Source organism: Coregonus lavaretus, assembly GCF_964263955.1.
Source record: "Coregonus lavaretus genome assembly, chromosome: 5".
Classification (NCBI taxonomy): Eukaryota; Metazoa; Chordata; class Actinopteri; order Salmoniformes; family Salmonidae; genus Coregonus; species Coregonus lavaretus.
The window spans coordinates 68256405-68268863 of NC_139992.1; the positions used below are offsets into that span (position 1 = coordinate 68256405).

A 12459-nucleotide genomic window follows, 5' to 3' on the forward strand; every position below is an offset into this window, starting at 1 on the left:
GCCATTCCAAGACATTTCAATGTTTCCCCTTAAACCACTCGAGTGTTGCTTTAGCAGTATGCTTAGGGTCATTGTCCTGCTGGAAGGTGAACCTCCGTCCCAGTCTCAAATCTCTGGAAGACTGAAACAGATTTCCCTCAAGAATTTCCCTGTATTTAGCGCCATCCATCATTCCTTCAATTCTGACCAGTTTCCCAGTCCCTGCCGATAAAAAGCATCCCCACAGCATGATGCTGCCACCACCATGCTTCACTGTGGGGATGGTGTTCTCGGGGTGATGAGAGGTGTTGGGTTTGACAGATCATGTGACACTTAGATTGCACACAGGTGGACTTATTTAACTAATTATGTGTTCTGAAGGTAATTGGTTGCACCAGATCTTATTTAGGGGCTTCATAGCAAAGGGGGTGAATACATATGCACGCACCACTTTTCCGTTATTTATTTTTTATAATTCTTTGAAACAAGTGATTTTTTTCATTTCACCTTACCAATTTGGACTATTTTGTGTATGTCCATTACATGAAATCCAAATAAAAATCTATTTAAATTACAGGTTGTAATGCAACAAAATAGCAAAAACGCCAAAGGGGGTGAATACTTTTGCAAGGCACTGTATCAACTATTCATCCACTCACATAGTCTCTAGCCTTGCTTTCTATAGCTTCTATTTATTCAAATATTGAATTGAAACTTGACATTCTTGGATGGTCATTTGTCATCGAGCAATGTATGGATTGAGCAGCACCACCCTTGGCTGTGACTGTGATATGCCCACTTAACATGGTTATGGCAGATCTCAGAACAGTGTGAGTGTTTCCACAGGACCCGTCCAGGAACCACCGGGCGTATCGGCTCACTGTGGCCAAGCTGGACCCACCCATCATTCCCTTCATGCCGCTGCTGATCAAAGGTCATTGCAACACAACACAGCTCTCTCTCCACTGTCTATATGACCCTCCATGTTGTTTTACCCATTATCTTACCCATTGATTGACCATTGAGAGGTTTATCCTCACTGCCTCTTGTGTGAAGAAATGACTTAAATGTAAAATGTAAATGTTAAAGAAATTATTATCAGCAACTTTTGAACTATTGTTTTGGAGTGTCGACCTGTGACACAGTGTAACTACAGTAGCTTCTATATTGTTTGCTTGTGTCAATTCCACTCCTTGTACTTTTGTATATGCTCTTTCTATGTGTGTAATCATATTGCTGTTATCTTTTCAGACATGACATTCACTCATGATGGAAACAAGACGTTAATTGACAGTTTGGTCAATTTTGAGAAAATGGTAAGGCCCTCCAGGATGATATAGATTTTTACATTATATTATTTTATATTGAAAGGCTAAATTATTAATGGCACCCTGAAAAAGGAACAGTGATGCCGAAACATTGGTGTTTTAGCCACAAAATTACTGGGAGCTTACATATAGTGTGCGACTCTCTTTATTTGTATAAATTAATGATGGTAAAGTGTGTTTGTGTATTTATTTATTTTTAGCGAATGATCGCTAATACAGTGAGGATTGTGAGATACTGCAGAAGTCTGCCATTCAGTAAGTCAACATACTGTTCATCTGTGTAGTCTTCACTTGACTGGCTTACAACAGGACATTGTTTTAATAAAAGTGGGTTTCCTCTTCCTCTCAGGTGCAGAGACATCTCAGACCAGTAAGAACCACCCGGACGTGCGGAGCTACGTGCGCCAGCTGACTGTTATTGACAACCAGAGAACACTGTCTCAGCTCTCCCATAGACTGGAGCCTCGCAGAACCTGAATCCTCCCTGGACACTTGAAGGACACTGGACAGACACTGGACAGACACATGTCACATGCTGCTACTCTACTGCCAAAAATAAGCTTGCTTTATAAAGTATGTTATACTAATACACACACATACTACATGGAACTTCACATTATTACATGGATAGTCAAGTATCATTTTAGATGCTACAGCTACAGAGTTAATCAGCTCCACCTTCAACAGTATTTCAAATGTCACTATAATTTCTGCTTCTTTGTTTCCTTTATGTGTATTGTTTTCATTTTTATAAACAATTGGCAGCAGTCTGGTTTAAATTAAAGGATATTTTGGAAATAATCATCCATTAGATTGTTGCACAAATCTATGTCAAGTTGATGTTAGTAAGGAAACTTTCCGAATGGAAACATTGGCTCTTATTTCACTCCCTGACCTGAATTACAAATCCTGATATTCAGTTGTGGTTTCATATCTTTTTTTGTAAATCAGATTATATTTATACATATTTTAGTTTGTGGTTTTTTATTACACATTGTACAATGTATTCATATATTTATTATGACCTCAGCATGCAATGATTTGAGATGTTGGGCTGGATATATGTGAGCACATTCCTCTATAAAAGTCTGAGGTAACTATTGTCTGCAATATTTTTTCCCATGTTTATTCTGTAAATATTAAAAACGAATTAAATGTATCTGATGACGATGCTGTTCATTTGATTGTCCATTGATTATTTTGATAACTATTTTGTATAATAACTAATTATGAGCTGAGCTGATAATATATTTAGAGTAGCCCGAAATAATATTTCAAATACCGTTTCATGCTGCCATAGTAGTCTTTCGATGATAATAAAACTAATTCAATTCCCTAAGACTGCAGGTGTTGGTTGTTATAATATAGCTGCTACGTCTATGTAGTGCTAATATCGTTTGGGGTGTACAGATTTTGTCCATTGAGCGGAGCTGTTGTCATCAGCATTTGTGTGAAAGTACTCGAAATATGTCGAGATCTTCTCTCTGTATGCAGCCCGGGTCAAGGAAGTTGGGCAACTCTAGAAATCACAGTGTGGGAAATCATAAACGTCACGCCCGTGTTCCGAAAGTGGGGTCTTTACAGTACTGTGTTTGGTTATATGATTTCCTGCAGAAGTTACGGTACCCATTGAATCTGCCAGACTGTGTTTGCCGCTTTTATTTGTTGGAAAAGTTAAAGGTAGGTAAATCGCATTATGTTTCAGTGTAGCCTAGCCTACGCGCCATGAGATGTTTTCAATTACATCATTTTTTGAAAGCTGTGATAGTCATTAATGCGCGATGTAAACATGTACCAGACAAATAACCTAAATCCTATTATTTGTATCTTTATTTTACAGTTGTCTATTTTTGGCAAAGCTTGATCTCGTGCGTTAGTGCTTTCACTTTTCCAGGGAGAAATGTCTTAGTAATGCGCAACATGGGTGTCATCGAGGAAATGGGCTGTCTTGCCTCAAACGTATGTTAATCCTTAGCTGTCTATCTTGCTAAATTATATTTTACACAATTTAGGGCTCAATTCAATCAAACCCAGATTTTACTATTTACACATTAGGGATGGTTCAAAATGTACATAATGGGGACCTGGAGGGAAATGGGGGAGGGTCATGCTTTTTAAATTTTAGTCAGGGGGACCTTTTAGTATTTTTTTAAATCTAGTCCAGGGTAGGGTCATGTCATTTGTAATTGATGAAATGTCTATATTTATCAGTGTTCTAGAATTAGTTGCTTATTAGGCTATATATCGATGAGTGCCTGATGCTGCCCGCATCTCTGAGCCCTGGCCTGCTCTGCTCTTGCTGATCAAAACCTTTTTTTTGTGCTGCCTAACCAATGGCGGTGCTGTGTAGGCCTACTGTGGCAGATCAAGAGGAGAGTCAAAGGCTTCTCCTGATGTTTAAAAAGAAAACGTGGCCTAGTCCAAAAACTGCAATATCGTGTGCGCGGACTAGCCTATATATTCTGTTCAGTTTGAGAAGGAGAGTGGAAATATGTGAAGGAGGTCTTGAGGTCAACTTTGATAGCTTGCTACTACTATAACTGATTTTAATAACAACAAATGTTTCTTGCTCATGATGTATTTATCAGAGTTATTGACCTCACAATAAGCCAGATTCAATTAACTTGGTGCTGAAACTTGAAGCGGCAGCCGCTGCACAATCAATCTGAAATGGACAGCTCATGGTGCTGAAATTAGGCAAATTTGAGTAGGCATAATTACTTTAAACCGTCTTTACTTTATTAACAATGAGAGGGCTTTATGTTGGAGCCTATTTCTTCCTATTTAAGAAATAAGAGGTAAGCCTACCTGTTTGACAGACAGAATTAGGCTATAGGCTGCTATCCATCGATTGTTTGACCAATTCCTCCACCCACCATACACTCTTTAAATAGCCTACCTCCGTGTCAGTGAAGGGCTGTTAAGTTAAATCCAGGACTCGAATTGAGGGGTATGAGAGGGTATACCATACGCCTACCTTATATTAAAGAAAATTGTAAAAATCATAGGCCTACCCCTTGTTAGCTTAATTTACTGAAATGGGCTAAATCAGGGTCACACTCTTGGTAGTCTTAAACAAATCTACTTTGAAACAAAAGTATACACATCACACACATGCTTATGGGCTTAAAAACAAGACACCTGTACCATGTAAGACATAGAGTTGAAATGTATTCCATTTTGAGTTTGCATCCCAATATTACACTTTATATACATCACAGACAATTGAAATATAACACAACCGTTTGATATAGAAACACCGGATTTTCAGAATTTTTTAAAACGTTTATTAATTATGAAATTATGAAACATATGAATAACATTCCACCCATTAAGCCACTAGAGGGTGCTTTGGTCATTCGACTGCAGGAAAGGGTTTTTAAGATTTAAAATAAACTAAAACGGATCCAATTATATAAATTGAACTATAACAGCGCTTTGGTCCGCGATGCTTTATGCTAGAATCAAGTTGTAAAATACCTGGGAAAGACGTGACTCCGATGCATATGGGGATATCTTTGTTTTGTTTCTTTGACATTCAGAGGCTGAGCTACAACCTTCTATAGCCGAAGAGACAAAAAAATTGACTGTACTTGGAAAGTAATCTAATTCTGTCACTATCAATTGATTAAGCTATTCACTTTCTTTACAATAGAAGATGTTTAAACCCAGACAGCTTTTAGGGAAACACTTATGACCTTTTCTCATTGGGTTAAGCCACGGGAGAAGAATAGCCATCGGTTTGAATTCATAACGATGCCTCAGATTGAATTATTTGCAAACAGGGACAGTTTCGTTGCAAACAAGACACACTGATTTGGCATTGGATAAATATGATAAGATGAATGCATAACCTATCTCTCTGTCCATTCTCAGCCTGTATTTTTATGTGGTAATAAAAAAGATTCTACTAAGGCCTCCAGTCATGTAAAATGACGTAGAATTGCATGACATTTTTATAAAAGGCAATTTTTTTAACGGACCCATAAATACGATGATAGATTCATGCAATGTTTTTACTATAAAGGACATCTTTCCACCCCTACTCTTGTCCACGGTGGTCTGCGAACCCACAACCTTCTGGCTCGCAGCCCTGTGCGCTATCAAAATTCCTGTGTTTCAATGTAATGCTTACAGGACGAAGAACAATGTTCTCTGCTATCCACTTTATGTTTTCATTTTTATTTTGGGCATAGGGGAGCGTCACTTTAAAAAAAGAAATATCACCATGTCATTGAAAAAAGTCAAAATTCCCTTACGTTGATGACTTTTTGCAAATCCAATCAATTTTCCAAGTTGTTTCAACGTCATCACATTTTATTTTTTTGAAATGATATGGAAACAACGTTGATTCAACCAGTTTTTGCCCAGTGGGTAGTCTATACATATTTTGGGTGTGGTGCATGCAGCAGCATATACACCAATGAGCAATGGCCCCTTCCCATACAGTAGCTCACCCATTGTTTTCCTTGATATGGTGATCTCTCCAAACAGAGCACAGGAGTTGTAACCAGTGCTGTCCTCTTGGGTGCACCAGTATCTATACTAGTATGAGCTAGTAATATTTGAAAATTATAGCTGTTTATGCCACAAATTTACATTTTTCTTGAATCAAATGCATTATCTTAGGGTTGTGGAGAATTTGAGGGGAGGAAAGAGAACAATCTTGACCATCCAACATTTTGTCCACAACACAATGTACTTGATACACGGTAGCTTATTCAGTGTAGTATCACTGTCATAAACGTCAGTTGATAATTTTTTCCAGAAGTTTTGTTTCTTCATTAGTGCTGTTTTGCCCTGGCTGAATTATTGACTGTACATCCCTGGAGTCATTTTGATTATGTAAGGAATCAAAATGGTAGAGTTTAAACACTGCAGCTTCTCTGGAGCTGAAGTTAGGAATTCCTGATGGGACACTTACAGTGTTTGTTAATGTAGTCGAGTTAAACCTATATCAATATTTACAGGAATTACATCCACCACAGGGATGATATAGATGGGTAAAGCAGATGAGGTAATTCAATACATTTTTACTATATGCAGAGCTCTGGCAGGTATGTACTTGCCTGTATATTTCCACATGGGTATTGGTCCAGAGTGTTTACTTTCCAGTGAGGACAGGCAGAAACGAGCCCTAAAGTAGAGTGAGTGCTCCAATAACATCCCAGTAACCCTGGCGTCTTGAGTGGCCACAAAAAATGTCAGAGCTGCTCATGTACTGGGAAGATTGGTGTGAAGGTAAGTATTGCATGAATAGCCATACATTAGCAGAGAGCATTGCCTCCCCTCTGTGACAATGGAGGCATTTTCTGCTGGGTTGGATAGCAATCCTGATTCAGGTCCAGGTAAAGAGCCTCTTAAAAGCCATAATTGCTGAGCAGTAAGTGGGTCATTTATTAACAATAACCGAGCTACAATTTCCTGTAATGTAGGGATTATTTCTTTACAGGATGCATTTAGGTTGTTATGTGCAAACAAAAGGTGCAAAGCTGTCATCAAGGCAAAGCGTGGCTATTTGAAGAATCTCAAATATAAAATATATTTTGATTTGTTTAACACTTTTTTGGTTACTACATGATTCCATATGTGTTATTTCATAGTTTTGATGTCTTCACTATTATTCTACAATGTAGAAAATAGTACAAATTAAGAAAAACCCTGGAATGAGTAGGTGTGTCCAAACGTTTGACTGGTACTGTACATTAAGACATAGTCACTGTTCTTTGAATATAGAATTAGAGGTGTAGCACCTTCTTTGGGTTTGTTTTTAAAACAAGTGTGTAGTGATAGTGTGTCATTAAAGGTTTGCAGTGATTCATGGGAGACTAGAGGATGTGATCCCTTTATGAGCGCTGCTGTGTCTAGCTGACTAGCCTTACATGTACAGACCACTCTAGACTGTTCTGGAATAGTCTGTGGCTTTGGCCGTGTGTATTTTGTGCAAAGTGATCACAGCAGAGGGAGAATGAATGCCAGGGATGCCATAGTCCTTATACAAGCTGACAGAGGATCCTGGGCCACTCATTCAGTGCTTACTGGTACTGGTGACTGTTTGACGTAGGTCTGGGGCAGGCAGGCACGTTGAATGTCCCGTAAATCACTGGCTGAGATCAGGGATATCACAGTGCCACTCTGGGCAGACATAGCCAATGACACAGAGGCCTCCCTGGGGTACTGTTAGCAGCAGATTCAGTCACACACTCTCTAATGCGCTAGTGTACAGCTGCTCTTTTAGTGTGTCACTGGTGCAGGACTTTTACTTGAGGAATCAGAGGGGTCTTTTTTGGGGAACAAGCCTGAGACAGATTTGAGCATCGGTTCTAAAAAAGCATTTGAGTGAACTCTGTGCTTCTTCTTCTTCCTCCTCCACTGTCTCCTTCCCTGTGGTCCTCCAGATAGACAGACATACAGACGTCGAGTTGGGTCTGAGTGTCATTATGAGATGTCGTCTCTCAGTGCCTCCTTCGTGCAAATCAAGTTTGATGACATCCACTTCTACGAGAACTGCGGCGGCGGCAGCTTCGGTAGCGTGTACCGAGCTAGGTGGATCTCTCAGGACAAAGAGGTGGCAGTGAAAAAGCTGCTCAAGATCGAAAATGAGGTAGGAGTCGTAATTGCCAAGGCTTTTCATATACTTTTTAATTGTCGGTGTAGCAATCATTTTAATAGCTCCCCCATTTAGTGGGTTGTGGTGACTTTTGGTCCCCGTCAGTCATATTCATACTCCCCATCGCTTTGTGCACAGAATTGGCACATACTGTATGCTTTAAAATAAATATTATTGCCAAATGAGAGATCATATTAGGACCAATTAAAGCATGGGTTTCTTAGTCTGGGGATTTCTTTTAAGTGATGGCCTCATTGTCCTAAGACAAAAAACACATGGGATATACCTTTTCATGCGTATTCTATTTAATCTTCAGCTTTGAGTCTTCATTTCAATACATAGTTCACTGATATCCATTGATCTTCAGGAGTTAAACATAATGCATAGTCAAGTCAAATAATTCTTAATGGAAATGCAATACAGTCCTGTTTTGCAACTCCATTTTCCACGCTGTTATGCCGTCTGTATCTTTTGTTTTCTGTGTTTTTTGTTCAGGCTGAAATCCTCAGTGTACTCAGCCATCGGAATATCATTCAGTTCTATGGGGCGATCCTTGAAGCACCCAACTATGGAATCGTCACTGGTAAGTCCATGCAACCCTTATCTTGTTAGTTTGTCATCCAATAGTAACCACAGGTATTATCTCCACAGCAATTCAGACCACGTTTATGTCCGTCACGTTAATGGAAAACCAGGAATCACCATCTGAATCATGCTTGTTTCACAGATATTTTGTTTGCTTAGAACTGAATGGTGCTGTGGTCTATATTAACAGTATTAGTAGATGGCTTTATGGTTCAGTAAGATTACATGTTGCTGGCTTTTTGTTCATGTTTCTAAAGTTCATGCCATGTGACAGTCCTCTCCATGTGGTATGGGGAACCCCTCCCTGCTCATGTTCTGAAGATCTTATCACATGACAGTCATTGGCAGACTGAACGCTCCCATGATTAGGATGTTAGCTATGACCGTTTCTCAGCCAGTGAGTGGTGAATGACACTGCTGTTGATAGGAATAGGGCAGTGCTCACTCAAGATATTTATTTACTATTGACTTGGATTTTCAACTTTCTTTTACTACTAGGAGTTCGCCTACTCTATTTCCTTCCTTAGGGGGTTTTAAGCATGCTCTACACTCTCATTTTATGGTACACTCTTGTATGCTTCAGACTTAATTCTATCTTTGTTCCCTATAACTCCTTTTTTGGGCAAGCTTAAGTCTTTGTCCTTTTGCTTGTCATCTCTTCTCACGGTCTGGCTTTACAGTGACCTAAGCAATCAGGTCATTTTGGAAGTGTTCGACCACTGCTTTTAGGATGATTTAGACAAATTACATTTAACTACATGTATTCCTTCCCATTCAATGTCTACCCACCCACACTCCCACGCTTACTCTGCCTGCTCCTGCTCTACTCTCATAGATCATGGAAGGCTGTTGTATGGAAACTTGCTGCCCTAGTTGGGAAAAACCGAAATCACATTGCATAAATATTGTGTGTGACTTCATGGATTGAGGAATTGGAAAATACCCTCATATCTTTGTAATCAATAGGAGTTGCTAGATGGAAAAAGCTGCACCTTTGATGTTCCTGCTTGCTTCCCTCTGTCTGTTTATGTCTTATAATACAGTCATATATTTGCCCTGTAGTGTAGTAGTCGTTACAAGGCAGTAATGTTAAAATCTTTCACAGAGTTCTCAGACTTGACATTTCACTCCTCCGGCCAGTGTTACGTGAGTGCGAGAGATGGGGTTGGCTGGTTGTCAAGGAGCTGCTGTCTATATTTATCAAAGCAGAATCTAATTAGCACCAGATAAAGGAAAAATGTTAATGACCGTTCTGACCATGCCATTTCCACATTCATCAGCTCTGTTATAAATTTCCCCTGTCTGCTCATCTATCAGGGACTGTTGTCTCAGCTATCTAACAAACAATATCTATCAGGTGAAGACATTTGTCTCCGCTGACCCACGTGGCAGAGAGTTTGTCAATAACTACCTACATTTACTAGGCGAAAGCTAACTTTTTTATGTCATAACAGGTTATAACATTATTCCTTTCGGTTAACTCATGCTTCATACTCACTTTGAGAGGCTAAACTGTGACTGATAGTAAAACTTTGTATGATGAAAGCAGTTCAGGAAGTTGCATTATCTATGGAATTTTCCAGTCTTGTAAAAAAGTACAAAGTACAGAGCCAAATTAGAATTTCTGCTTTGTAGTTTGAGAAAGTGAGCCTATCTTAGAGATATATTATACTGAGATGGCTCAGTATTTGTTTTCCAGTAGGCGGACCTAATCATGCAATACCATTACAATTAACAATTTTCACAGAACTTGTTTGTAGTTACAGCTTTCGTAGGTCATGACAATTCTTTTAAAAATCTACATTATAATAGGGCATAATATGGTCAGGTCAAATAATATTATTAATGACAAGTATAAGCCTGGTTCCTTCCCTCAAGGTTGATTCTTGTTTGCACTATTTTATGTGGTGACATGGAAGTTTGGGTTGCGCATACATCCAACTCCCACTAGTCTAGCTGGTATCAGATAATATCAGTTTTAGCCATCTGTCTTTGTCAGGCCAGGCCACTTAATAGTTCATGGAGCGACTGGAACGCTGTGTGTCTGTCTCTCTGTCTACCCGGTTCTGAAGTGTCTCAGTGATTTAACAATGTTTATTGGCAGGGCTTGTGTGCTTTTTTAGAAGGAGGTGTTGCATTGAGTAGCAAAGCATCCAAGTCCACATAATGCTTCTATTGTTAGTGTGTTTCCCTTCACTACTGGTCTGGGAAAACAATTGCATTAGAGTAATATGATGGGTCTGCTCCTTCTTGAACATTGTATCAAAATTGTTTTACAAGGATCGCATTAACAGTGCCATGTACCTGCCAGTATTAATTTACAGTATATGGGAACTTTGTGTGGCCATACACCTTGACTCTATTTGGATATGCAGAGGCACAGCTTGAATAATAATGACAAGAGAACTGTTAGTGCACAAGAGCGAAGGCCCCAGGTGTTTGAACAAAGTGACTTTGAGTGACTTTGATAGAGTAGGACCCCTTTCCTGCAGTCAAATGACCAAAGCGCCCTCTAGTGGCCTCATGGGCGAAATGTTATTTTTCATAATTTCTTAATGAATCAACATGTTTTATTTGTAAAAGTCGAAAATCCTGTTTTTCTATATCAAACGGTTTCGTTATATTTCAGTCTTCTGTGATGTATATAAAGTGTAATATTGGGATGCAAACTCAAAATGGAATACATTTCAACTCTATGTCTTACATGGTACAGGTGTCTTCTTTATTTTAAGCCCATAACCATGTGTGTGAGGTGTATACTTTTGTTTCAAAGTAGATTTGTTTAAGACTACCAAGAAACACTCTGTGTGACCCTGATTTAGCCCACTGCAGTAAAAGGTTAAAGAGTATGTGGTGAAGGAACAGAGGAACAGGGACACTCAGGGTGTTTCCCCAATGCATTGTGATAAATGAGCTCATCCCGTGTAGCTCAGTTGGTAGAGCATGGCACTTGCAACGCCAGGGTTGTGGGTTCGATTCCCACGGGGGGCCAGTATGATTTTTTTTTTTATGCACTCACTAACTGTAAATCGCTCTGGATAAGAGCGTCTGCTAAATGACTAAAATGTAAAATATCTTCTGACAGGTCAATGACAGGACAGAGGACAGTACTGTAAACAAGACTTTAGCTACTGTATAAACCAAACTGTCTATTCACAAATAGAGGACATATTGTCTCACATATTTTATTAACTCATTATTTCTGAACGAGATACGGTTTGAAGTATACAGATATATTTGATATTGCACACTCTTAGAAAAAAAGGTGCTATCTAGAACCTTAAAGGATTCTTCGGCTGTCCCCATAGGAGAACCATTTAAATAACCCTTTTTGGTTGGAGGTAGAACCGTTCCACCCTTTCTACAGAGGGTTCTACATGTAACCCAAAAGGGTTCTACCTGAAACCAAAAAGGGTTCTCCTATGGGGACAGCTGAAGAACCCTTTTGGAACCCTTTTTTCTAAGAATGCAGTGCAATGTAACTGTAGATCTGGGAGTCTTAATACTGTATGTGTTTTCCCACAGAGTATGCCGGGGGAGGGTCCCTGTATGACTATCTGTCCAGTGCAGAGAGTGAGGAGATGGATCTGGGACAGGTCATGACTTGGGCCATGGAGATTGCCAAAGGTACAGTCATGATTCATTGTCTGATCTACTTGAAACCAGGCAATGCTACATGTTGTTTTGGAATTTTTGCATAGCCATTTGACTTAACTAAACCACTCACTGATATTCCACATTTGTTTTAGCTCATTACCAATTTAGCAATAGAATATATTTCAGATTTGTCCACTTATGGTCTTTTCCAACTCATTGTTATTCGAGGCATATTTTTTAAAGAATTTGGTCTCACTGAGAATAAGTGAAGTCAAAACATGTAGGCCTAAATGTGATTGATCTGTGTCCTTAGTTTGCATAAGAAATGAGCATTGAGAGGGAGGCATGGAGGAGAGCACA

General features: G+C 39.2%; 2 protein-coding genes across 5 annotated transcripts in view; both read left to right on the forward strand.

Annotated features, from left to right (window-relative positions):
- Positions 1 to 2419, forward strand: part of LOC311130105 (rap guanine nucleotide exchange factor 4-like) — a gene marked incomplete at its 5' end in the record, with an annotated part of 63734 nt that extends 61315 nt beyond the window's left edge. For all 3 annotated transcript variants that reach the window (XM_084162783.1, XM_084162782.1, XM_084162784.1), the window contains 4 exons: positions 826 to 913; positions 1231 to 1295; positions 1508 to 1562; positions 1657 to 2419. In XM_084162783.1, coding sequence (XP_084018909.1) covers positions 826 to 913; positions 1231 to 1295; positions 1508 to 1562; positions 1657 to 1784 — 336 coding nt within the window. In that variant the 3' untranslated portion in view covers positions 1785 to 2419. The remainder of the gene's footprint in view (positions 1 to 825; positions 914 to 1230; positions 1296 to 1507; positions 1563 to 1656) is intronic.
- Positions 2420 to 2793: 374 nt separating this feature from the next.
- Positions 2794 to 12459, forward strand: part of LOC311130107 (mitogen-activated protein kinase kinase kinase 20-like) — a 33072-nt gene continuing 23406 nt past the window's right edge. For both annotated transcript variants that reach the window (XM_084162785.1, XM_084162786.1), the window contains exons 1-4: positions 2794 to 2987; positions 7706 to 7911; positions 8413 to 8500; positions 12028 to 12129. In XM_084162785.1, the coding sequence (XP_084018911.1) occupies positions 7753 to 7911; positions 8413 to 8500; positions 12028 to 12129 (349 nt within the window). In that variant the 5' untranslated portion in view covers positions 2794 to 2987; positions 7706 to 7752. The remainder of the gene's footprint in view (positions 2988 to 7705; positions 7912 to 8412; positions 8501 to 12027; positions 12130 to 12459) is intronic.